General features: G+C 56.1%; 1 protein-coding gene across 1 annotated transcript; it reads left to right on the top strand.

Annotated features, from left to right (window-relative positions):
- Positions 1 to 27,232, top strand: LOC144735960 (uncharacterized). The gene is made up of 3 exons (XM_078618560.1): positions 1 to 604; positions 26,394 to 26,962; positions 27,141 to 27,232. The coding sequence occupies exons 2-3, from the start codon at positions 26,419 to 26,421 to the stop codon at positions 27,230 to 27,232; spliced, it is 636 nt and encodes a 211-aa protein (XP_078474686.1). The 5' UTR covers positions 1 to 604; positions 26,394 to 26,418.

The following is a 27,232-nucleotide window of genomic DNA, read 5'->3' as shown; positions in this document are numbered from 1 at the left end:
ACGGGTAGCCGAGGGCTGGAGGGAAGGAGGAGTGAGTGAGAGAGAGAGGAGATTCAACAGCCATCACGCAAAGAGCACACACACACAACACACACAAAGAGGAAGGCGGGAGTAGCTACGTGGTTATATATAGAGAGAAGAGTCTGGCATAATCACTCCACACTGAACTGCACAGGGTGAGGAAGAGACAGAGAGAGAGAGACAGAGGAGAGACACACACACACAAGTGTGCGCATGCACGGGTGCAAGACACCACACAGCCAAAGCAACATTTTGGTTCGTCTCGGGAGACAAAAGTGAGGGCGGGTACATAGTTAGCGAGCACCTATTACTGAAAGCCCCCCCCGCCTTGGAACTTTACTCGTTGATTGGACTTTAGTGCCACGGATGCTTAGAGGAAGAAGACAACTCGCGGGGGGGGGGGGGGCATGTGGATGATGATTGATGCTGGACTCTGGCTAGGAGCAGTAAGTTGTTGATTCTTCGCCTCCGTGGACCGCAGAGAGATGCGATTCTCGCTGTGTCGGTAAACGCACGACGCGGCGACGGTGGCGGATTACTCGTGGGAGATGGCACAACCGTGGAGATACATTTGACACGAGAGGTGAGTCGTTGTGTGTGAGTGTGTGTGAGTGTGTGTGAGTGCGTTTGTCTGTGAGCGGGGAGCGGTCTTGTAGCGGTCAGCGCTACGCCGCGCTACGAATCCGGCGACCCGGGGTTTGATTCCCGCTCACGGCCAACACCCAGCGACGATTGTCTGAAGCGGTCCTGGGCCTCCCTTAGGTCGACTCGGCCTCGAGCGAGTACTCGGTGTGGTGCGTGAAAACATCGCTACTAGGGGAGACAAAGGCGGCCGGGCGTGGTGCTGGCCACCCACCCCCCTCGTGTGCCACGGTGCCGGCCTTCATAGGCGCTGCTGCTCGCTAACAGCATTTGCCCCGACAGTCTGTTAGACTACCCGGGGGATCTTTGTCTTGTTTAAACGCATGCAGTGCGGAGCGGTGGCGCAGTGGTTCGCGCTGCACTGCGCTCCGAGCCCGGCAAGACGACAACGATTAATGACAGTGGACAGCTGCTTTTGAACCCGGTCCTGGGCCTCCGCTAGGTCGACTCAGCCTCAAATGAGTACCCCCGCTGCGGTGTGTAAGCATCCGCACTGGGGAGACAAAGGCGGCCGGGCGTGGTGCTGTCCGCCCGCAACCCCCCTCCCAATCGCGTGCCGTTCCGCCCTTCCTGCGACTCGCCGTGACTGTTGACTGCACTTGCCCCAGTCGTCTGTTGCAAGGCTACACGGGGGACCTTTGTCTTTGGGCCGGCGTCCTTTATTTCACCGCGGCAGAATTCGTTTCGATTGCCCCACGCACTTAACCGTCGGACTTCGCGTGGCCGCGCGTGCGATCCGTCACCCTTTGTCACGTGGCACGCGTTCACGGCGTCCTTTATTGGACCCGCGCAAGGCCATCGATCATATTTAACATTGTCGCAGGCTGTGGCGATCGATATTATTCACAATAAAGGGTAGTTGGGTGAGGTCGCGTCAGTATGAATGTGTCCATAATCTTTGGTTCTTTCTGTAAAGTCACGTGGGTATAAAATAGAATGCACATACTTACGCGATCTCACACAAAACAACCTTTATTTTGAATTCCATTTCAATTCCTTGTCCATTATTTCGCCAAGCGGTGAGAGCCATCGTTCCTCGTCAAGTCCCGTCATTGAACCACGCCAGACCCAACTTCCATCCTTTATTCGACCACCGCAAATCGATTATTGAGACTCTATCCGATCGATTAATTGGCGATCCTGTTTTACAAATTAATTAATCGCGCGATTCACACGCGGCGCCCGATGCATTTCATTGAGCCGCGCGAAGCCGATGCGGTGTCAATTGTCTAACCGCGACGAGATCACATTTCTAATCATCATCATCAACATCCTCTTCTTTCTATTTAAACGCCAGGGACTCACTTTGAGATGTTACCACGCGAGACACCTGGCGGATACCCGGACCTACAATACCAGTTAATGATCGCTCCCTTTATTTCGCCACCAACAACCCCACCTCCCCACCCCGACTGAGACGCCATACTTCACCGTGTACAAGTTGCGGCTTCGAAGAGGCGTCCTTCTTTCGAGCCCCCCCCACCCCGCGGAGGAGACGCCCATCGCGGTATCGGGATCCTTTATTTAGCGGCACGTTCAATAAAGCCCAAGTGTCGAACCCAAATCGAGATATCGCCATCCATTATAGAACCCAAAGCAACCACACACACGCTTCGGCCAGTCGCCACGCGATCATTCATCTCACCGCTCGCATCCCCATATTTCACCGCACACGTTTCACTGAAAACCCCACAACGCATCCTTTATTAGCCACACACTTGATTTAACCCGCACATTATTTAACCACACACACACACGCATCGGCCAGTCACCACGCGATCATTCATTTCACCACAGACATCCCCATATTTCACCGCACACGTTACACTGAAAACCCCACAACGCATCCTTTATTAGCCACACACTTGATTTAACCCGCACATTATTTAACCACACACACACACGCATCGGCCAGTCACCACGCGATCATTCATTTCACCACAGACATCCCCATATTTCACCGCACACGTTTCACTGAAAACCCCACAACGCATCCTTTATTAGCCACACACTTGATTTAACCCACACATTATTTAACCACACACACACACGCATCGGCCAGTCACCAGGCGATAATGTATTTGACCACAGGCATCCCCATATTTCACCGCACACACGTTTCACTCACACCACCCCCACCACGCATTCTTTATTAACCACACGCTTAATTTAACCCCCTCCCCTCCCCACAAACCATCACCCAATCTCTAACTCTGTAAACCCAAACTCGCGGCCCGTATTTGACCACACGGTGGGTCCTTGATTCAATCACGCACGCGTCTCGTTTCAATACAGAAGCCCTTTATTATTATTATCCACGCACGGATCCATTACCCAACCACGCGCCCCTCCCATTCATCGCACGGCACGCATCCTTTATTGAGCTACGCAGATTCCGTTGATATTTCTATGTATTTTCACCGATATTTTCTAAAACTACACAAACACATCCTTTATTTAGCCGCCGCTCCCACGAGGTTTGGGGCTAAACACGTTTACCCCCCCCCCCGCTCGCCCTCACGGCCTGGTCGCGTTTTTATGGATGCCGGGAATTTTTGGCCTCTGAAAGTCTTGGAACGAAAATGCCTCATTTAGTGTGATGGTGCATACTTCAGGTCCTGTACTCCTCGTCGTCTGTCCACCTAGACTCGTACCTCATCCAGACCTCCCTATCTCGTCCACCCTCTCTATTTTTATTTTGACGATCAGAGGAATCAAGAAGATGCTCGGTGTAGTCGGCACTTTGCTTCGTTCATCATTTCGTTTTTTTTGTTTTTTTTCAATGCTTTGCTTTATGTGCCCTCCCCCCCTTTTTAAATGAAAGATTTAATAAAAGATTTCACGCTCTGCTCTCCTTACACATTCCCTCCCTCTCTCTCTCTCCCTGCTCCTCATCCTCCAACTTATTCGCCGCTGGGTCGCCCGTTCGGTCTCTACGATCCGACCGAGACGAGACCAGAGACTGACCGTGGCTTGGATCTCGTTGGATCTCCTCCGCAGTTTTTCACTCTTCACCAAATGAATTCGTGCCGACATTTGCATCTCACCGCCTCCACCACCGCCTCCACCACCGCCTCTACCACCCAACCGCCGCCTCCACCCAACCGCCGTCTCTCCTCGTTAACTGCCACGAACCTCGAGGGCCCCCTGGAGCTACTTGGGGCGCCGCTACTTTGCTTTGCCTGTGCCTTGTACAGCCACACACACCCCCTCCCCCACCACCTCCCCCAGTAGCTAACGCTAAGTGCCTTTAATTAAGCGCCTTTAATTAAGCGTAGGAATAACAGAGAAGTGCACGCACACCGCAACCTCGACTCACGCACACCTCGACTCACGCACACCTAGACTCACGCACACCTCGACTCATGTACACACCGCTACTCACGCACACCTCGACTCACGCACACCTCGACTAACGCACACCTCAACCTCGACTCACGCACACCTCGACTCACGCACACCTCGACTCACGCACACCTCAACCTCGACTCACGCACACACCGCACACTGGCGCGCCCCCTCTCTCCATCTCACACTCCAGAGAGCAGCAGCGAGAGACGTGCTCAATCCACTGCTGGATGGAACGACTCACTCTGTCTGTCTCCCATCTCCTCTCACGTTCCTCTCACGGTGTCACTAACGCGCCGTCTCTCTGCATCTCATACTCGAGATATCAGCAGCAGCAGCAGCGAGAGACGTGCTCAATCCACAGCTGGATAGGACGACTTTCCCTCTCACTCGCGGTCGCCATCTCCTCTCACCGTATCACTAACGCGCCCTCTGCATCTCACACTCGAGGTATCAGCAAACATACCTCCTCACTCCACTGCTGGATGGAATTACCTTCTCACTCTCTCTCTGTCTCTCTCTCTCTGTCTCTCATGGCGGTCGCCATCTCTTCTCGAGGCGTCACTCACGATCCACATTCTGGCGGCGGCGGCGGCCGCGGCGAGTGAAGTTGGTGGCCCCGTGGCGCTTCGAGTGGTCGCGTCGCGAATGTTTCGCGGTTTGGCCTCCAGTGGCCGCCAGTGGCCGCCCCTGGGCTCATGTGAGGCGCATCCGGCGCTGTCGTCGCGACGACGCCACGAGCCACTTCACGTTAAAGATCAAGAACCCGTCACCAACCCCACCACCCACCATCCACCACCACCCACCACCCACCCACCACCCACCACCAACCACCACCGCCACCCACCACCCACTACCAACCACACCACCAACCACCACCACCCACCACCACCCACCATCAACCACCCACCATCAACCACCCACCACCACCCACCCACACCACCACCACCACCCACTACCACCCACCCACCACCCACCACCACCCACCACCAACCACCACCAACCACCACCACCCACCACCAACCACCACCACCCACCACCCACCCACCACCCACCACCACCCACCACCAACCACCACCACCCACCACCATCCACCACCACCCACCACCCACCACCAACCACCACCCACCACCCACCATCAATCACCCACCACCCACCACCCACCCTCCACCACTCACCACCCACCCCCCACCACCCACCCCCCACCACCAACCACCCACCACCCACCACCCACCACCACCCACCACCCACCACCCACCACCACCACCCACCACCACCCACCCACCACCCACCACCAACCACCACCAACCACCACCACCCACCACCAACCACCACCACCCACCACCCACCACCCACCCACCACCAGCCACCACCAACCACCACCAACCACCACCAACCACCACCACCCACCACCCACCACCAACCACCACCCACCATCAACCACCCACCACCCACCCTCCACCACTCACCACCCACCCCCCACCACCCACCCCCCACCACCAACCACCCACCTCCCACCACCCACCACCAACCACCACCCACCACCCACCACCACCAACCACCACCACCCACCACCAACCACCACCACCCACCACCCACCACCAACCACCACCCACCATCAACCACCCACCACCCACCCTCCACCACTCACCACCCACCCCCCACCACCCACCCCCCACCACCAACCACCCACCTCCCACCACCCACCACCAACCACCCACCACCACCCACCAACCACCACCACCCACCACCAACCACCACCACCCACCACCCACCACCAACCACCCACCACCAACCACCCACCACCCACCACCAAGCATTGACGACATTCGCAAGGCGAAGGCGGCCCAATCGTTGAGTAACCGGCGTCAGGATCCAAAAGGTGCCAATTAAAGAAGGCAAATTGAAAGCGCAGATTCATGAGGTCGTTTGACTGGAGCTCCAGTCAGCTCCACTCAGCTCCAGTCAGCGGCACTCACGCAGCAGTTCTACTCTCACGCGTTCATCGCGTGCAAAATAAATTCGCAACTTGAGTCCAGCATCTGCATCCTCCACGCATCGTGGCCCATCTTCACAATCGCTCCATCTCCACCAGCCCGGGGTGGGGTGTGGGCCGACGCCTTCTCTGGGTCGCGATTCAATTCCTGTCCTCGTGACGATGGGGCCGTGGTGCTCCCTTCTGGCCGTCACAGTTCGAATCTTACCACTCGCCCGCAGCGCGTGCCTCCGCTGCTCCGCGTGGCTTCTCTCTCTGCCTCTCGGTGCGATTCCAAGCACGCGTCTCTCCATGCTGCTACCACCACCACCACCATCATCAACACCACCACCGTGGGCTATCCACTGCTGGATGATGCCACGAACCTGCGCGTGTGTCCACGACTCCCACGGGTTCCGCGCTCTGCCTCCCATCTCACCCGTGGTGGTGTCGTTCCCAGCGCTTCCTCGACTCAACGTGCCCGTTCTTGAGTTCAATATTTCGCTCGAGCGGCCACGCGTGTCTGACACCGTGCGTGTCGTCACAGCCCACGATCTATTTCCACCACCCTTTATTTGAGCCTCATGGCGGGACCCTGGGCTTACCAATTAATACAAAATGGCGGAGACGATTAGATATTTTATTTCAGGGACGCAAACTTTTTCCCCCAGGGGTGTAACTTCACTCTGCGACTGGGGTACCAATCAATCCGGCAGCGGTGCCACACTTCGCGATGTCGAAACGCAGCCGAAATCCTGAACTGCTCGTACGCACCGTGGTGGTGCATCGTGAGTACAACTCGTCGAGATGAGTCCATGGCCGCATGGCCGATGCATCGACAGACTAAAAACGACTCTATCACGGACATCGTGCGAGAGCCGGGGTATTGTGGGTACCCCAGGGAACCGCCATGAGGTTAATTTAACCACCACACCGTCTCCCTTTGGAGATCCAGGTCAGACGTCACTCGCCACTGATGATGGTGGCCAGGACGTGAACTCGGATCGCCACGATGCAACATAGAACAAAGATCCCCCGTGTAGCCTTCACAGACTGCTGGGGCAAGTGCTGTTAGCGAGCACCTATGAAGGCCGGAACGGCGCACGGGGGGGTGGGGTGGCCAACACCACGCCCGGCCGCCTTTGTCTCCCCAGTGGCGATGTTTAGTACACACCGCACCAGGTACTCCTTTGAGGCTGAGTCGACCTAGGGGAGGCCCAGGACCGGTTCAGATAATCGTCACTGGTGTTGGCCGTGAGCGGGAATCGAACCCAGGTCGCCGGGTTCATAGGGCAGCGCGCTAACCGCAGCACCACCGCTCCCACGGTGCTAACCCACACACACGCTGTACATACAAAGACAAAGATCCCCCGTATAGCCTGTTACAGACTGTTGGGGCAAGTGATGTTAGCGAGCACCTATGAAGGCCGGCACGTCACACAAGGGGGTGGGGGTGGAGAGAACCACGCCGCGACCGCCTTTGTCTCCCCAGTGGCCAAGATACACAAACACACACTCTGTGTCTGTCTGTGTGTGTGTAGCCACGACTTGCAATAATGGGTAAATTGGAACTGTAACGTACTTAGGTGTCGGATTACTTTCCTGTTTGGCCGCCCTGTGTGTGTGTCCGTGTACAGTCGCATAGTGAACACACACACACCATACACACCCCACACACACACCACACACACCACACACCACACACACCACACACACCACACACCACACACACACCACACACACACCACACACACACCACACACACGCAGGTGAACTCACATATCAAAGCTCTGTCAGTTCCAGCGATTGTTTGCCCATATTTCAGCACGCCGGTAAATACAAAAACGCATCAGAAGTGTCATCATCATCATCGTGGTCGTAACCAACATCACCAGCACCACGGTCATCCACGACCATCATCCACCACCCCCAAACATCATCCACCACCACCAACACCTCCAACATCACAAACCACCACCAACATCACCATCGTCCACCACCACCATCATCCACCACCACCTCCAACATCACCATCGTCCACCAACATCATTCACCACCCATCAAGATCACCCACCACCACCATAATCCACCACCACCACCTCCAACATCACCATCCACCACCAACATCACCATCGTCCACCACCATCATCCACCACCCATCAAGATCATCCACCACCACCATAATCCACCACCACCACCTCCAACATCACCATCCACCACCAACATCACCATCGTCCACCACCACCACCAGCAGTACTCGGCTTCCGCTTGGCTGCACCGGACAGATTCCAAGCCATGGCTCCCGGGGAAACTCCACTCACCGATTCCTCTACCCATGTTGAGGACTACCAGACACTCTCTCGTCTCATCCACCACCACCACTAGACTGTGTTCAACAACCACCACCACCACGCTGTGTTCAACCACCACCACCACCACCACCACGCTGTGTTCAACCACCACCACCACCACACTGTGTTCAACAACCACCACCACCACCACCACGCTGTGTTCAACCACCACCACCACCACACTGTGTTCAACTACCACCACCACCACGCTGTGTTCAACAACCACCACCACCACCACGGTGTGTTCAACCACCACCACCACCAACACGCTGTGTTCAACCACCACCACTACACTGTGTTCAACCATCACCACCACCACACGGTATTGAACCACCACCACCACCCCCCCCCCCAACACCACCACCACCACCACCACCACACTGTATTCAATCACCACCACCACCACACTGTTTTCAACCAACAACAACAACAACCGCCATTCGCCACTAAGTGGCGGTGACGTCACCACGACGCTTGTGCCAGGCCAAGTGCACCTTGAGGCCACGTGAAGTGTCGAACGCCCGCTGGCAGGAGGTCACGGGGCAGACCCAGGTGCCACGGGTCGACTGACTGAGATGACCAAGATGACTGGCTGATGCACCACCTGTGCCCCCTACTGTACCAACTTGCTGTGCTTTAGCCACCCGGCGCTCCGCTCGTTGTTGTGAGCGTCGCTCCTCCGCCCTCCGTTGTTGTTGGAGGGCGACTGCCTCCAACTGCCCAGTAGCGTCCTTCACGAGCCTCTTCCACAGAGGCCGATCTGGACACCGCTGGTACCAGTCATCGGCAAGTCCACTCAGCTCCACGTCCTCCTGTACCACATCACTCCATCTCTTCTCTAGCCCGTACCGCGCCCGTCTAGCCCCCTCGATCCGGCCGAACAAAATCTGTTTAGGCATGCGGTGGCTGGTCATGCGGGCTACATGACCCAGCCAACGCAGCCTTGCCCGCCGGAGGAGCTCACCGATGGGACTTTGCCCAGATCTTTCAAGGATTTGTGAGCTCCTCACACAATCCAGCCTGGTCAAACCCAGGATGGATTGTAGGCAGGCCAGCCTAAATGTTTCCAACCGGCGAAGATGCTCGATTAGGGGGGTCCACGTTTCGCAAGCGTAGAGAAGGGATGGAATGACTGTGACCGAGAAGACCTGAAGCTTCGTGCGGAGCGACAGACCAGGTAGCTTCCACACAGCGTTACGCAACCGATGAAAACATATTGCCGCTCGACTGATTCGGAGTGAGACCTCTGCTGTTAAACTGGAGCCGGTCATAAGCACACTGCCCAGGTATGGGAAACGCTCCACTCTCTCCACTACTGCCCCATCACCGATTGGGAGTTGTGGGGGTGGAATGTCCGATGGTACAAAATACCCAGGCAGGTGCTTAGTTTTGGTGGGGCTGATGGTAAGGCCCCACCTCTTAGTGGCACGCTCCAGTCTCAGCAGCAGCGTCTCCAACTCCTCTGAATGAGCAGCTATTACCAAATCATCGGCATACATAACGTGGTTGACCAATAGGGAGCCATCCCTTGATCGCACCCGGGCATCGATCAGCCTCCCATTATATCTGTACCAAATGGAAAATCCCCCGGTACAGCTATTGAAGGCTTCACGAACTACGCGGTCAAAATAGATGTTAAATAATGTGGGAGCCAGAGGACATCCCTGCCGCACTCCAAGGTGTACAGGGAAAGGCTCTGACTCCCGGCCACGTAGTTTTACCCGGGCCTGCTCACCATCATGAAGGTCCTTAATGATCGTGAGCAGAGGGTCAGGGACTCCGAAAGCACGAAGAACAACCCAGAGCCCAGGTCTACTGATGGTTTCATAGGCCTTGGCCAGGTCAATAAAGCAGAGATGTAGGTCTTGTTGGAATTCCCTACATCTCTGCTGTAGCAGACGGACAGAAAATATGGCATCTGTGCAGGACCGCCCTTTCCTGAAACCGCATTGGGGCTCCGCAAGCCTCTCTTCAGCGTGCCTAGCAAGGGGATGTCGAATACTCCTTGCCAGGACCTTTCCCGGCACACTGAGGAGTGAGATGCCCCTGTAGTAGTTACAGTCTGTGCGGTCCCCCTTTTTAAAGAGGGGGACCACCAGGGCATCCTTCCAATCCTGTGGAACCCGTCCAGTGGTCCAGACTGTTGTTATGATTTCATGTAGGGCAGTCTGTGCACAAACGCCACCCTCCCTGAGCATTTCGCTTGGGAGATCATCTCTGCCCGGTGCCTTTCCTGGTGTCAGACTCCGGATCGCCTTCAGTACTTCCTCAACAGATGGCACCTCAGCCAGCCACTCACAGGGGGTGATCTCTTCCAATATTTGAGGCACCGCAGCCTCAGCAGGGTTATCCCCACTTTGTCCCATGATGTTTTCCTGGCTGAGAGATTTTCCCTCCCCCAGGACCTCACAGAAATGCTCAGCAAATCTGCAAACCTGTTCCTGGGGGTCGGAGATTGGATCACCGTTTTTTCCCCTAATGATGGTAATAGGTTTTGCGCTGCAGGTTACTTTTTTGATGGAGTTAAATAGTGATTTGTGATCGCGGGCCACTGAGGCAGACTCCATCTCCTCAGCAACCCGTGACCACCACCCATCCTTGCAGCGCCTTATGGCTCTCCGAACTTCCGAGCGAAGGCTGCGGTAAACCTCCTCATTCTCTGACGTGGGATGCTGTAGCCGATCAGAGTGGGCCTGTCGCTTTTTCTCAATTAACCTGAACACCTCCTCTGTCAGCCAGGGTTTCTGGGGAGGTCTGGACCGCGTACCCAAAGCAGCCATTGCAGCTGCATGAGTCACAGTCCTAAACTTCGCCCATTTACCCTCGACATCAGGAGGAGTGGGGGACGATGCCAACCCCAGCTGCAAGCGATGATGAAATTCTCGCTTGCAACTTTCATTAGCTAACTGAGACCAGGCCACTTTTGGTTGGAATGGGGTCCTGGGTGTACACCCACCACCGGAGTGGAAGAATGGCAGGCGCATCTTACAGATGACTAGTCGATGGTCAGAGGGCAGATCAGCTCCACGGTAGGTCCTGGTGTCAAGGACATGGGCTCGCATCCGCTGGTCCGTCACTATGTAGTCCAGCAGATGTTTTTGCTTGGACCCGTCATGCGTCCATGATGTTGTGTGGATGCGCCAATGCCGGAAGAGCGTGTTGGTAATTACAAGCCCATGGGCTGCACAAAAATCTAGCAGCCTCCTACCGTTGTTATTGAGCTGATCTGGACCATGCCTTCCAATCACTCCAGACCAGGTGCCAGCATCATGACCAACTCGGGCATTGAAGTCACCCAACAAGATGACTCTGTCCCGAGTGGCCACTTTAGCCAGCACCTTAGACAGGAGGTCATAGAAGGCATCTGACTCATCGGCTTTGCCTGCATCCCTCCACGGATGTTCGTCTTCGGTGGGGGCATAAGTAACCACGACCACCACTCCTCGCCCCCGGTTGATGGGAAGGCGAGCCCAAAGTATCCTGGGGCTTACAGCTTCCCACACCTCACCGCCACGCTCCCACGCCCCCTTCATTCTTTTGTTCAAAAGAAGAGCCACACCCTGTTGTTTGGCAGTCTCCTGCCCCGAGTAGAGGACTGTCCACCCCTCATGGTGGCAGGAGCCAGAACCGGCCCACCGGACCTCCTGAATGCCACAGAGATCCAGGCGGTACCAGTCCAGCTCCCGACAAAGGAGTGGCAACCTCTCCTCCGCAGTGAGCTTTCGAACATTCCACGTGGCCATCCGTAATGGCTTTTCGTTGTTTCTGGAGGAGCCCCGAGGGTGAAGATTCAATTTGCTGGCTCCACCAATTGGGGTTTGGCCAGGAGACGTCCTAGACGCCTGTCCCCCCGGGGCCTCCGGCACAAGCTTATTTGCTACAGGTTTATGTTTAATTCGTGGTTTCGTGGTAATTAACCACCACCACCACTACCACCACCACCACCACACTGTGTTGAACCACCACCACCACCACCATCACCACCACCACCACCACACTGTGTTCAACCACCACCACCACCACGCTGTGTTCAACCACCACCACCACCACCACAATCACCACACTGTGTTGAAACACCACCACCACTACCACCACACAGTGTTCAACCACCACCACTACCACCACAGTGTTTAACCACCACCACCACCACACTGTGGTCAACCACCACCACCACCACACTGTGTTGAACCACAACCACCACCACCACTACCACCACACAGTGTTCAACCACCACACTATGTTTAACCACCACCACCACACTGTGTTGAACCACCACCACATTGTGTTGAACCACCACCACCATCACCACCACACTGTGTTCAACCACCACCACCACCACACTGTGTTGAACCACCACCACCACACTGTGTTGAACCACCACCACCACCACCCAGTGTTCAACCACCACCACCACACTGTGTTCAACCACCACCACACTGTGTTGAACCACCACCACCACACAGTGTTCAACCACCACCACGCTGCCGGTCACATCAACTCACTCACGCACACAAACAAATACAAAGATCCCCCCTATAGCCTTAACAGACCGCAGGGCGAAGCAACCCACACAAAGAGGAAAAACCTATGATTACATTTTGGTACTGGCAACGGAGCCCTCATTACTCTGATGGTGGCGTTGTGTTTGAGCTGTGCGCCTTTTGGCGTCCTCTGGTCGAACACCACGAGACTGGGCTCTAAGGAAAGCCGTCTCTGGCGTGGACCAATCAGTTTCAAGGACAATGCATGCATTATCAGAGTGTGCCTTTTGTTTGCATTCTGAGCGCAGGTATTGTGGTTAATGTAAACATGATTCCTCGTAAAAAGGTTCCAGTTTTGTTGCCAAAGAAAAAAGGGGAACAAAACCCCCATTATTGTTATTCCTCCGAATGTTGGGGGCAAGTGCCGTGGGGCTGTAGCCGGCCTGGGAAGGGCCACGTGATCATTTGAGGCTCAGTCGACCTAGCGGGAGGCCAAAGGATCGGTTCAGATGATCGTCACTGGGTGTTGGCGGCCGCGAGCGGGAATTGAACTCGCGTCGCCGGGTTCGTAGCGCGGCCACGCTCACCTGCGACACTACCGCTCCCCACAACACGATAATATATACAAAGACAAAGATGCCCCGTATAGCCTTGACGCACTGTTGGGGCAAGTGCTGTTAGCGAGCATCTATGAAGGCCGACACGGCACACGAGGGGGTGGGTGGCAAATGGTAGTGGCGATGTTTACGCACCACACCAGGTACTCATTTGAGGCTGAGTCGACCTAGGGGAGGCCCAAGACCGGTTCAAATAATCGTCACTGGTGTTAGCCGTGAGCGGGAATCGCCAGGTTCGTAGCGCAGCGCGCTAAGCGCTACACTACCACCGCTACACACACACACCTACTCACCACTTGCCACACCGCAGGTCACAACAACACCCTCGCACACACGCTCACCACACTGCAGGCCGCAATCACCCACCCACCAACTCACCCACTCACTCACTCACCTACCCACCCACTCACCCACTCACTCACTAACCCACCCACTCACTCACTCACCTACCCACTCACTCACCCACCCACCCACTCAACCACCCACCCACTCACTCACTCACCCACCCACCCACCCACTCACTCACTCACTCACCCACTCACCCACACACTCACCCACTCACTCATCCACCCACCCACTCACTCACTCACCCACCCATCCACTCACTCACCCACTCACTCACTCACTCACCCACCCACCCACCCACTCACTCACTCACCCACCCGCCCACCCACTCACTCACTCACCCACCTACCCACTCACCCACTCACTCACTCACCCACCCACTCACTCACTCACTCACCCACCCACTCACTCACTCACACTCACTCACCCACCCACTCACTCACTCACTCATTCACCCACCCAGTTACTCACCCACTCACTCACCCACTCACTCACCCACTCACTCACTCACCCACCCACCCACTCACCCACACACTCACTCACCCACCCACGACTCACCCACCCACACCCACCCCACTCACCACCTCACTCACCCACCCACTCACTCACTCACTCACCCACCCACCCACCCACTCACTCACCCACCCACTCACTCACTCACCCACGCAACCTCACCCACCCACCCCACTCACTCACCCGCGCCGCCCTCCCTCATCCCAACCCACCCACCCACTCACTCACCCACCCCACTCACCACACCACTCACTCACTCACTCACTCACTCACCCACGCACTCACTCATCCACCCACTCACTCACTCACTCCACCCACCCACTCACTCACTCACTCACCCACGCTCTCACTCACCCACCCACTCACCACTCACCCACCCACCCACTCACTCACCTACCCACTCACTCACTCACTCACCCACTCACTCACCCACCCACCCACTCATTCACCCACCCACTTACTCACCCACTCACTCACTCACTCACCCACCACTCACTCACCCCCACCCACCCACTCACTCACACACTCAACCACCACCCACCCACCAACTCACTCACTCACCCACCCATCCACCCACTCACTCACTCACTCACCCACCCACCCACTCACTCACTTACCCACCCACTCACTCACTCACCACCCACCCACCCATTTACTCACCCACCACCCACACTCACTCACCCACCCACTCACTCACTCACTCACCCACTCACTCACTCACCCCACTCACTCACTCACCCACTCACTCACTCACTCACCCACCCACTCACTCACCCACCCACCCACCCACCAACCCACCCACTCACTCACTCACCCACCCACCCATCCACCCATCCACCCACTCACTCACCCACCCACCCACTCACCCACCCACCCACTCACTCACTTACCCACCCACCCACCCACTCACTCACTCACCCACCCACTCACTCACTCACTCACCCACCCACCCATTTACTCACCCACCCACCCACCCACTCACTCACCCACTCACTCACTCACTCACTCACTTACTCACTCACTCACCCACCCACTCACCCACTCACCCACTCACTCACTCACCCACCCACTCACTCACTCACCCACCCACTCACTCACTCACCCACCCACCCACCCACCCACCCACTCACTCACCCACCCACTCACTCACTTACGCACCCACTCACTCACCCACTCACTCACTCACCCACCCACCCACTTACTCACCCACTCACCCACCCACTCACTCACTCACTCACCCACCCACTCACTCACTCACCCACTCACTCACTCACTCACCCACCCACTCACTCACTCACTCACCCACTCACTCACCCACTCACCTACGCACCCACCCACTTACTCACTCACCCACTCACTCACTCACTCACCCACCCACCCACCCACTCACTCACTCACTCACCCACTCACTCACCCACCCACCCACCTACTCACTCACTCACCACTCACCCACTCATCACTCACCACACCGCAGGTAGTGACCTCACTTCTGCTTCTTCCCTCGCACCGCTCCACTTTAGAATTCCCCTCCATCGTTTCTAACCCCCCCAACCCCAAGCTGCTATAATAAAATCCGTGTTCAATTCAAGACACGTATCTCTTTATCTCTTACAACTTTGATCAGAGTGCTGCTTGTCTCTGGCCGTGACATCTTTGGGCCCTCCGGGACTTTTTTCACCAACTGTGTCAAGCAAAATCCATCAAATCCTCTTTGAAATTGAACATTTTCATTCGTGTGTGAGTCTGTCTCTGACTCTGCCGTGAGTCTAGTGTGACTCTGGGAGTTGGTGTGCCTCTGTGTGAGTCGGCGAGTATCTGTGGGTCTCGATGTGAGTCTGTCTCTGTGTGAGTCTGTGTGTCTCTGCATGAGTCTGTGTGTCTCTGCGTCAGTCTGTGTCTCGATGTGAGTCTGTGACTCTGTGTGAGTCTCTGTGTCTCGATGTGAGTCTGTGTCTCTGCGTGAGTCTGTGTGAGTCTTTGTGTGAGTCCGTGTGAGTCTCTGTGTGAGTCTTTGTGTCTTTGTGTGAGTCTCTGTGTGAGTCTGTGTGTCTCTGTGTGAGTATTTGTGTCTTTGTGTGAGTCTCTGTGTGAGTATGTGGGTCTCAGTGTGAGTCTGTGTCTCTGCGTGAGTCTGTGTGAGTCTTTGTGTGAGTCCGTGTGAGTCTTTGTGTGAGTCTGTGTGAGTCTTTGTGTGAGTCTGTACGTCTCTGTGTGGGACTCTGTGTCTCTGCATGAGTCTGTGAGTCTTCGTGTGTCTCTGTGTGAGTCTTTGGGTCTGTGTGTCTCTGTGTATCTCTGTGTGAGTCTTTGGGTCTGTATGTCTCTGTATGTCTCTGTGTGTCTCTGTGTGAGTCTGTGTGCGGGGAGTGGTGGTGCAGTGGTTAGCGAGCTGCGAAACGAACCTGGCGACCGGGGTTCGATTCCCGCTCACGGCAAACACCGGTGACGGTCATCTGAATCAGTCCTGGGCCTCCCCTAGGTCGACTCAAATGAGTACCTGGTGCGGTGCGTAGTAAACATCGCCACTGGGGAGACAAAGGCGGCCGGGCGTGGTGCTGGCCACCCACCACCTCGTGCGCCGTGCCGGCCTTCGTAGGTGCTACTCGCTAACAGCACTTGCCCCAACAGGCTGCGAAGGCTACACGGGTGGGGGGGGGGGTGTCTTTGTGAGTTTGTGTCTGCGGGATCGCTGCTTGTCGTGCACGGGGAGCGGTGGCGCAGTGGTGGAACGCGCTCCGCGCTCCCAAACCCCGGCCCCAACACCCGCGCTCGCTCCCCCCCCCCCCCGCTCGCGGCCACCGGCGACAAACACCCGGAGCGGTCCCGGGGCCTCCGCTCCCACCCCCCCCGGGGTTGACTCGGGCCTTCAACGAGCACCTCGAACGCGGCCCGTTTGCTAAATCCCTGCAGAGGGCGGACTAAAGGTGGGGCCGGCCGGGCGAGGAGCTGACCACCCAACACCACGCCACACCACCACCACGCCACACCACCACGCCACACCACCACGCCACACTACCACCACCACCACACCACCACCACACCATACCACCACCACGCCACACCACCACCACGCCACCACTACCACCACACCACCACCACACCACCACCACACCACACCACCACGCCACACCACCACCACGCCACCACTACCACCACACCACCACCACCACACCACCACCACCACACCACCACCACGCCGCTTGTCCCAACAGTCTGTGGAGGGTTAGACCCGGGGGGGGGGTGGTCGCGGCGCGTGAATGTCACCTTCCCACGTGGCTCTCTCCCCAAGGGACTCGTCCTGGCACCCCCTGCCCGGACTTTCATTTGCGTGAGAGCTCAGTGGGGGGGGGGGGGGAGTGCCAACTCTATCACCGGCACCCCACTAACGACGGGGGACCCCACTCGCCGCCGACGACACAGGTCAGGACAACAAAAGATGCTGAGATGCCGGGTCCTGGTGAACCCAGCATCTCAGCAGTGTTGGCTCGGTGTCTCTGACCCAGCCATGATGAACCTGAGAAACACACCCAGACCCAGGGCTTGAACCCTGGGGCTCAGCAGTGTTGACTCAGTGTCTCCGACGCGGCCATTATGAGCCTCATGAAAGAGAGAGACACACACACACCCATGGTTCAGGCCCATTGTGTGACTTTACCAGGCTGTTGGGGTAGGCGCTGTTAGCGAGCACCTATGAAGACCGGCGCTGTGGCAGCACTCAAGGGGGGGGGGGGCACCACGCCCGACCGCCTTTGTCTCCCATGTGGCGATTGTTTACACACGCATCAAGTACTCATTTGAGGCCGAGTCGACCTAGTGGAGGCTCAGAACCGGTTCAGATAATCGTCGCTGGTGTTGGCCGTCAGCGGGAATCTAACTCGGGACGCCATATTCGTAGTGCAGCCACGCTAACTGTTGCACCACCGCTCCTCGTAAACACACACACAGACACAAAGACAAAGACCCCCGTATAGCCTGTAACAGACTGTTGGGGCAAGTGCTGTTAGCGAGCACGTGTGAAGACTGTCACCATGACACACGAGCACCACGACCGGCCGCCTTTGCCTCCTCCAGTGGCGATGTTCACTATACACTGGACCAGGTAACTCATTCGAGGCCGAGTCGACCTAGGGGAGGCCCAGGACCGGTTCAGATAATCGTCACCTGGTGTTGGTGGCCGTGAGCGGGAATCGAACTCGGGGCGCGGGGTTCGTAGCGCAGCGTGGCGCTCACCGCTGCACCGCCGCTCCTCGTAATCGCACAATCACAAATCCGCACACAGTGTGTGCAATGTCATTTGAACTTTCAGATTTAAAAAAACACGCACACACACATATCCCGTGACACTGCAAATACAAACATCCCCCGCATGTAGCCCCTGACAGATTGTCGGGGTAAGTGCTGTTAGCGAGCACCTGTTGAGGTTGAGCACACGACACTCGTGAAGGGGCAGTGTGGCCACAGCCACGCCCGGGCCACCTTTCTCTCTCCACTTGTGATGCTTCTACAATGTTCCGTACAAATTTAAGGCTGAATTAACCTAGGGGAGGCCCAGGACCGGTTCAGACAAACCCGGCACCCAGAGTTCGGAACCCGCTCGCGGCCAGCATCAGCGGTGAATTACGGAGCCTGTTCTGGGTCTCCCCTATGTCGACTCAGCCTTAAAAAAGTGTCCGGTGCGGTGTGTATTCAACAACAGGCCTGTGCGATACAAAGGCGGCCGGGCGTGGGGATGGCCAGACCCCCTTGTGCGCTGTGCCGATCTTCTTCGGTGCTACTGCTCGCTAACAGCGCTTGCCCCAACAGTCTAGCAAGGCTACGTGGGCGGTCTTTGTCTCTATTTGTCTGCTCCTGCTCATTTGATTAAGCAGTGAGTCCCTCGTGCGAAGGTCATCGGTTCACATCCGAGACGGGGCTGATTGAGAACCATTATGGTAATTGGAGCAGTTGGCAGCTGTAACAGCAGAATCATCATCATCAGCAGCAGCAGCAGCAGCGGCACTCACATCATCACAATCGCAACCATCATCATCATCAGCAGCAGCAGGATCACATCCGTAATGTTCACCATCAGCAGCTGTATCATCATCATCATTAGCAGCGGTATTGTGATCAGCATTGTCATCATCATTAGCAGCAGAAGTATCATCATCATCAGCAGCAGTATCATCATCAGCAGACTCATCATCAGCAGCAGTATCATCATCAGCAGACTCGTCATCAACAGCAGTAGCATCATCAGCAGCATACTCATCATCAGCAGCAGTATCAGCATCATCATCAGCAGTATCATTATCAGCATCAGCAATATCATCATCAGCAGCAGTATCATCATCAGTAGACTCATCATCAGCAGCAGTATCATCAGTAGCCTCAATATCATCTTCATCATTAGCAGCAGGATTATGAGCAGCAGTGTCATCAGCAGCAGTATCAGCATCATCAGCAGCAGTATCAGCATCATCAGCAGCAGTATCATTATCAGTAGCAGCAATATCATCATCAGCAGCAGCAGTATCATCATCAGTAGACTCATCATCAGCAGCAGTATCATCAGCAGCATCAATATCATCATCAGCAGCAGTATCAGCATCATCAGCAGTATCATTATCAGTAGCAGCAATATCATCATAAGCAGCAGTATCATCATCAGCAGACTCATCATCATTAGCATCAGTATCATCATCAGCATCAGCAGTATCATTATCAGTAGCAGCAATATCATCATAAGCAGCAGTATCATCATCAGCAGACTCATCATCATCAGCAGACTCATCATGAGCAGCAGAATCATGACTGCAATGAGTAGGAAGCTCCTGTCCGGCCCAGTGTCTCGGTCACGGCCATTATCAACCTCCCAAGTAGCTCAGCCCAGTCCACCTTGATGCTCCACCATCATCACCATCATCACCATCATCACCATCATCACCATCATCACCATCATCACCATCATCACCACCATAGCCATGGCCAATCCACTGCTGGATGAAGGCCTCCCCAAGCCCTCTCGCCCACCTCTCGATCCAGGCAGCAGCACCCGCCCGCACACGAACTGATTCCGTCGCTCCATCTCCGCGGCTAGACGTTTCCCTCGTGTCAGTGGAAAGGAAATTAAGAGAATTCCGTTGATTGATCCGGGCGGATTTCTTAAATGAGGCGACGCTGTCTGCGGTGCATCGTCGTGTGCTGTATCTGTGCGCATCTTTTGAATCTGACAGCTCCAATGACATTCAGCAATGCGTGCTCGTGTGTGTGATTGTGCGATTGTGTGCGTGGGTGTCTGAGTGTGTGTGTCTTGGGTGTGCGAGTGTGTATCTGTGTGTGTGTCTGTATGGGGAGCGGTGGTGTAGCGGTTAGCGCTACGCTGCGCTACGAACCCGGCGACCCGGGTTCGATTCCCGTTCGCGGCCAACACCGGTGACGATTATCTGAACCGGTCCTGGGCCTCCCCTAGGTCGACTCAGCCTCAAATGAATACCAGGCGCGGTGTGTAGTGAACATCGCCACTGGGGGAGACAAAGGCGGCCGGGCGTGGTGTTGGCCACCCCCTTCGTGTGCCACGGTGTCGGCCTTCATAGGTGCTGCTCGCTAACAGCACTTGCCCCAACAGTCTGTTAGACTACACGGGGGATCTTTGTCTTTTATCTGTGGGGGGGGGGGGGCTCACCAACAGCACTTGCCCTCGTGGTCTGTTCGATCCATACGGCGGTCGTTGCCTTTGTCTTTGTGCGACGGCGAGCGGTGGCGCTGCGGTTAGCGCACCGCGCTGCGAACCCTGGCTACTCGCGTTCAATCCCCGCTCACGGCCGACATCGGGCGTTGAATCTCTGTCGATGAAACGCGCGGTGACGTCGATTCTGAATGCGGTGGGCAAACAGCGGAGGAGGACCCGGAGAAAAATCCATGCAACCATGGGGAGAGAGAGAGACACGCAGACTCCAAATATACAGCAGCAGGCATCAGGGGTCGGGTTCGATCCCACGACCTCCTGTATACCAGGCGAGGGAGTTAACATATCCTATCCACCGTGATGATGATGAACGAGAGAGACACGCAAACTCCAAATATACAGCCCGCGTAAGAGGTCGGGGTCGAACCCACGACCTCTTGTACACCAGGCGAGGTCGTCAACATCTCCTAGCCACCGTGATGATAATGAAAGAGAGAGACACGGAAACTTCAAATATACAGCAGGCGTCGTTAGGGTCGGGTTCGAACCTACGCTCTCCTGTACACCAGGCGAGGGAGTTAACATCTCATAGCCACCGTGATGATGATGAGAGAGACACGCACACTCCAAATATACAACAGGCATCCTCAGGGTCGGGATCGAACCCACATCCTCCTGTATACCAGACGAGGTAGTTAACATCTCCTAGCCACCGTGATGATGATGAACGAGAGAGAGACACGCAAACTCCAAATGCGTCATTCCCGCGTTATTCGCGAGGGATGTGTTCCGGAGATGCTCGCGAAAATCCAGTTTGGCGAAAATGATATTGGCCTACGGAAGCCTTTTTTTTCCTTATGAATTACCGGAAATAATTCCGTATTTCTCATAATGTCTCACAATCACCTCATCTCATCAATTTGTCACATCGCATTATCTATCATGGGGCCTTTTTTGGCAGTATCAAAGTACGAAAAATACGAATATGTTTAACTCCTTTCTGGCAATACAGCAGGAGTTGTGTTAAGATGTTCAAACACCGAATAGAAGAAGGCATCAAGTTACTGCGTTAACCACACACGGCACACGTGGTGAGCGTGCAAACAAACATGGCTCTGATGTATAATCTACGAGCTTAACGACCCGGCTTCGCCCGGGACTTGGATCCACCACGCCCGGCCGCCTTTGTCTCTTCAGTGGCGATGTTCACACACCACAGCAGTTACTCGTTTGAGGCTGAGTCGACCTAGGGGAGGCCCAGGAGCGGTTGAAATCATCGTCACCGGTGGTGGCCGTGAGCGGGAATCGAACTCGGGTCGCCGGGTTCGTAGCGCGGCGCAGCGCTAACCACTACACTACGATGCGTTACGCTTCCACATGCGCGCGTCACGTGACAGATGAGACGTCACAGCTCACTTGCCGTGCAAAAATAAATGCATTATTGAGCTCTCCCCCCACCCACAAAAAAACTAAAGTGTATTTTTATAACTTTTGCATGGTGTACAGTCTGTAAAGTACCCACATGGCAAATTTCCAGTTTGTTGCATGTCGGGAAGTACGCCAAACATTTTAAACAGACACATAATCATAACTTTGCCTTTTATATATATGGAGATGATGCATTGACTTTGAAAGTGATTGGCCATCACCAGTGGCAGCCTTCTTTAGAGCCTAGTCTCGCCAATGTCAGACCAGAGAACAACGCCAAAAGGCGAACAGCAGCTGTATCATGCGACCTTTCTTGCCAGTATCAAAGTACACAAAATAATAATAGGTGTCTACCCTTTCCGTCAATACAACAGGAGTTGTTTTAAGATGTTCAAAAAAGAGATGCCTTTCGCAAGGAATCAATGCTGCATTATCCGCACGCGGTACTTGTGGTGAACATCATCATCTAATCACATTCTCTCTCATCACTTGATGTCATCACTTTCTCTCTCTCTCTCTGCAGGCAGTCGTGGTGTAGAATTCCAGATGCGATTCACGGAGAACCAAAATCGTCGATAGCTAAGTTGGTGAATAAGGATTTGAAGCTTTCGTGACTGCAGGAATCCATACTCTTTGGTTCTTTCGGTAAAGTCACGGAGGTAGAAAATAATCATCAGGTGGGAAAGCTTTCCCACCTGATGATGGACGCTTGTGTTGCGCCCGAAACGTCGTGATTTGTTTTAATTTATACCTACGTGACTTTACCGAAATAACCAAAGAGTTTGGTGAATAAAGGTTAGGGAATGCTGGACGCAGGCGTCAAGGGGGATCGGGATGGAACCCACGACGTCCTGCCTACCGGGAGAGGTAGTCAACATCTCCCAGCCACCGTGGTGCCCCCGATAGAGAGAGAGGGCTGCCGAGTTTCAACACGAATAAAAAAATACTTGCTCAGTCCACTGCTGGATGAGGTTCCTCCCCACGCTGTGTTTGTCACATGGCAGGGGGACGGCGGTTGTTTTGACCATATTTCACCACGCTGGTGAAGGGTGCGGGGGAGGTAGGGGGGCAATTCTCAGAGCTGCGTAAAAACAAATGTAGAATATTTACTCGTTGGCAGGCTGACAGCATCAACTCGCTACGCTTGAGAAGCCGGTTTCATCACAACTTAGTCTGTGTGAATCTATGGGTCTCTGTGTGAGTCTATGGGTCTCTGTGCGAGTTTACGGGTCTCTGTGCGAGTCTATGTGTCTCTGTGCGAGTCTATGTGTCTCTGTGCGAGTCTATGGATCTCTGTGTGAGTCTATGGGTCTCTGTGCGAGTTTACGGGTCTCTGTGCGAGTCTATGTGTCTCTGTGCGAGTCTATGGGTCTCTGTGTGAGTATATGGGTCTCTTTGCGAGTTTACGGGTCTCTGTGCGAGTCTATGGGTCTCTGTGCGAGGGATCTGTGACAGGGCTGAGTCCATCATCTCACTAAGCTTGAGACCCCCCCCTGGTGTAATCGCTGTGGCCGGGCAGCCGAGACCCGGATTGGGACTCAGGTTATCTGACCTCTGAGGCTCTGACCTCCGAGGATCTGACCTCGGAGCCACGCGGCCGCCTCTTAATCGAGTCCCCGTACGGGTGCCCTCACAATAGGGGCAGTGATTGAATGAAGCGAGAGGCTCTGACCCCGAAAGGAGCTGTGCAAATGTAATGGGCGTGCACAAAGACAAAGGTCACCCGTGTAGGCCGCTCGGGGTGATGGAGCAAGTGCTGTTCGTGAGCGCCTCTGTCAAGAGCGCTGCTCGGCGTGAGGCATAGCCACCAAAGACAAAGATCCCCCGTATAGCCTGTAACAGACTGTTGGGACAAGTGCTGTTCGCGAATAGCAGCACCAATGAAGGCCGGCACGGCGCACGAAGAGGTGGTTGGCCAGCAACACGCCCCAGCCGCCTTTGTCTCCCCAGTGGCGATGTTTACACACCGCACCAGGTACTCATTTGAGGCTGAGTCGACCTAGGGTAGGCACAGGAACGGTTCAGATAATCGTCACCGGTGTAGGCCGCGAGCAGTAATTGAACCCGGGGTCATTGGGTTCGCAGCGCGGCCGCGCTAACCCACTACGCTGCCGCTCCCCGGCATGCACTCGCTCGCAAAACACTCACCCACCCATGTATCCGCTCACCCACCTATTTATCCGCTCACCCACCCATTTATCCGCTCACCCACCCATGTATCCGCTCACCCACCCATTTATCCGCTCACCCACCCATTTATCCGCTCACCAACCCATTTATCCGCTCACCTACCCATTTATCCGCTCACCTACCCATTTATCCGCTCACCTACCCATTTATCCGCTCACCTACCCATTTATCCGCTCACCCACCCATTTATCCGCTCACCTACCCATTTATCCGCTCACCCACCCATTTATCCGCTCACCCACCCATTTATCCGCTCACCAACCCATTTATCCGCTCACCTACCCATTTATCCGCTCACCAACCCATTTATCCGCTCACCCACCCATTTATTCGCTCACCCACCCATTTATCCGCTCACCTACCCATTTATCCGCTCACCCACCCATTTATCCGCTCACCCACCCATTTATCCGCTCACCCACCCATTTATCCGCTCACCCACCCATTTATCCACTCACCCACCCATGTATCCACTCACCCACCCATTTATCCACTCACCCACCCATGTATCCGCTCACCCACCCATTTATCCGCTCACCCACCCATTTATCCACTCACCCACCCATGTATCCGCTCACCCACCCATTTATCCGCTCACCTACCCATTTATCCGCTCACCCACCCATTTATCCGCTCACCCACCCATTTATCCGCTCACCCACCCATTTATCCGCTCACCTACCCATTTATCCGCTCACCAACCCATTTATCCGCTCACCCACCCATTTATCTGCTCACCCACCCATTTATCCGCTCACCAACCCATTTATCCGCTCACCCACCCATTTATCCGCTCACCAACCCATTTATCCGCTCACCCACCCATTTATCCGCTCACCCACCCGCTCGCTCGCTCGCCACGCTGCAGGCCATCTGCTCTCTCTCTTCACCTTCCGTCACCTCGCTCGTCCCTCCCCGAGCTCTCACAACAACAACAACAACGATGACGACGACAATAACAAGCACCGCTCTCAATTCAACGCGTGTGTCGGGGACGCGTATCCGCCGCGACTTTGCCGGTGCCGCGTGTGTTGCTTGTTGCCGCTCGGAATTTTTGAGCCTCTCTGGAGCTTTTTGCTCTCGGGGGCGGGAGGGGGGGCCGGGGGGTGGGGCAGGTAGGGAGGGGGGCAACAGCAGTGTAAACAATAGAATGCGGCAGCGGTGGCAGTGGCTTCCACTCGAATCGTTAACCCCCCCCCCATTCGGCGAGTGTGGAGCGGCCGATGATTGAAGCAGTTCACGTGCGTGGGGAGTGCCTCGTGATGATGCCTCGTGGTGATGCCTCGCGGTGATGCCTCACGGTGATGCCTCGCGGTGATGCCTCGCGATGATGCCTCGCGGTGATGCCTCGCGGTGATGCCTCGCGGTGATGCCTCGTAACGGTGCCTCGTGGCGGTGCCTCGCGGCGGTGCCTCGCGGCGGTGCCTCGCGGCGATGCCTCGCGGCGATGCCTCGCGGCGATGCCTCGCGGCGATGCCTCGCGGCGGTGCCTCGCGGCGGTGCCTCGCGGCGGTGCCTCGCGGCGGTGCCTCGCGGCGATGCCTCGTGGCGGTGCCTCGTGGCGGTGCCTCGTGGCGATGCCTCGTGGCGATGCCTCGTGGCGATGCCTCGTGGTGGCTGTTCGTCTGTCCCTCCATCTCTCCATGCATCCATCTGCCCTTCTGTCCATCTGTTTCTCTCCCCCGTTGGTCTCTTTGTCTCTCTGTCCCTTTGTCTCTCTGTCGATCTGTCTCTCCCTTCACCCGATATGCCCGTCCGCTTGTCTCTCCACCCATCCCTCCGTTAATCCGCCGCGTCCTTCCGTCCGTCCGTCAGCCGGGGACACCGGCGCGGCGCTGCCATGGACGATGGCGCTCGCCCCGCCGCCGCCGCTCGCAGAGCCGCCGCGTACTCCACGCAGCCACCGCAGCAGCAGCAGCAGCTACAGCAGCAGCAGCAGCTACAGCAGCAGCAGCTACAGCGGGAGTCCACCGCTACTCCCGCAGCCGCCCACCCCCCCGCGGCCTCCACCGCTGGCGGTCCGCTGCTTCCACCACCGCCACCACTACCACCACCACCGCCGCTACCCCCCTCCTCCTCCTCCTCCACCGCCTTCGTCCACATCTACGACGCGGGAGCGAGCGGCAGGGACCCGGCGGGGAGGGCCGCGCCGAACCGCGCCACCTCCACTGCCACCCCCGGTGGTGGAGCCGCCGGTGGTGACGGCGGCGATGGCGGCGGCGGCGGTGACGACGGCGATGGTTTGGAGGCCGGGAAGAGCTCGGCCACGGAGGGCCTCCCCTACCCGCTGCTGGCTCCCATCGCCTTCTACGTCCTGCGGCAGAGCACACGGCCTCGCTGCTGGTGCCTCAAGGTAGTGTGCAACCCATATCCTTACCGAGCTGGCGCGCACCCTCGTGGTGGCTGCCGTTGTTTGTCGCTTGTTTGTCAGTGTCTGTCCAGGAGGAAGCCTCTGAAGGTTGTTCGTGAGGGCGGCGGGGGGCGATGGTCGCCCACGCCTGATCCCCCCCCCCCCCCCGGTGCCTCTTCGTGCGCGTTGAACCTCCTTGTCACCGCGTGTAGCCAGACCCCGCTCGTCCCGGGCGCTGGGCGGAAGAGACAGTGAGCCGCCGCCGCCGCCGGGGGAATCTCGAGCGGTGCGCCCCGTCAGTTAA

Source organism: Lampetra planeri, chromosome 58 (genome assembly GCF_965212315.1).
Source record: "Lampetra planeri chromosome 58, kcLamPlan1.2.h2, whole genome shotgun sequence".
NCBI lineage: Eukaryota > Metazoa > Chordata > Hyperoartia > Petromyzontiformes > Petromyzontidae > Lampetra > Lampetra planeri.
Note: the sequence above shows the minus strand (reverse complement) of the source record. Positions and strands in the feature narration are given on the sequence as shown.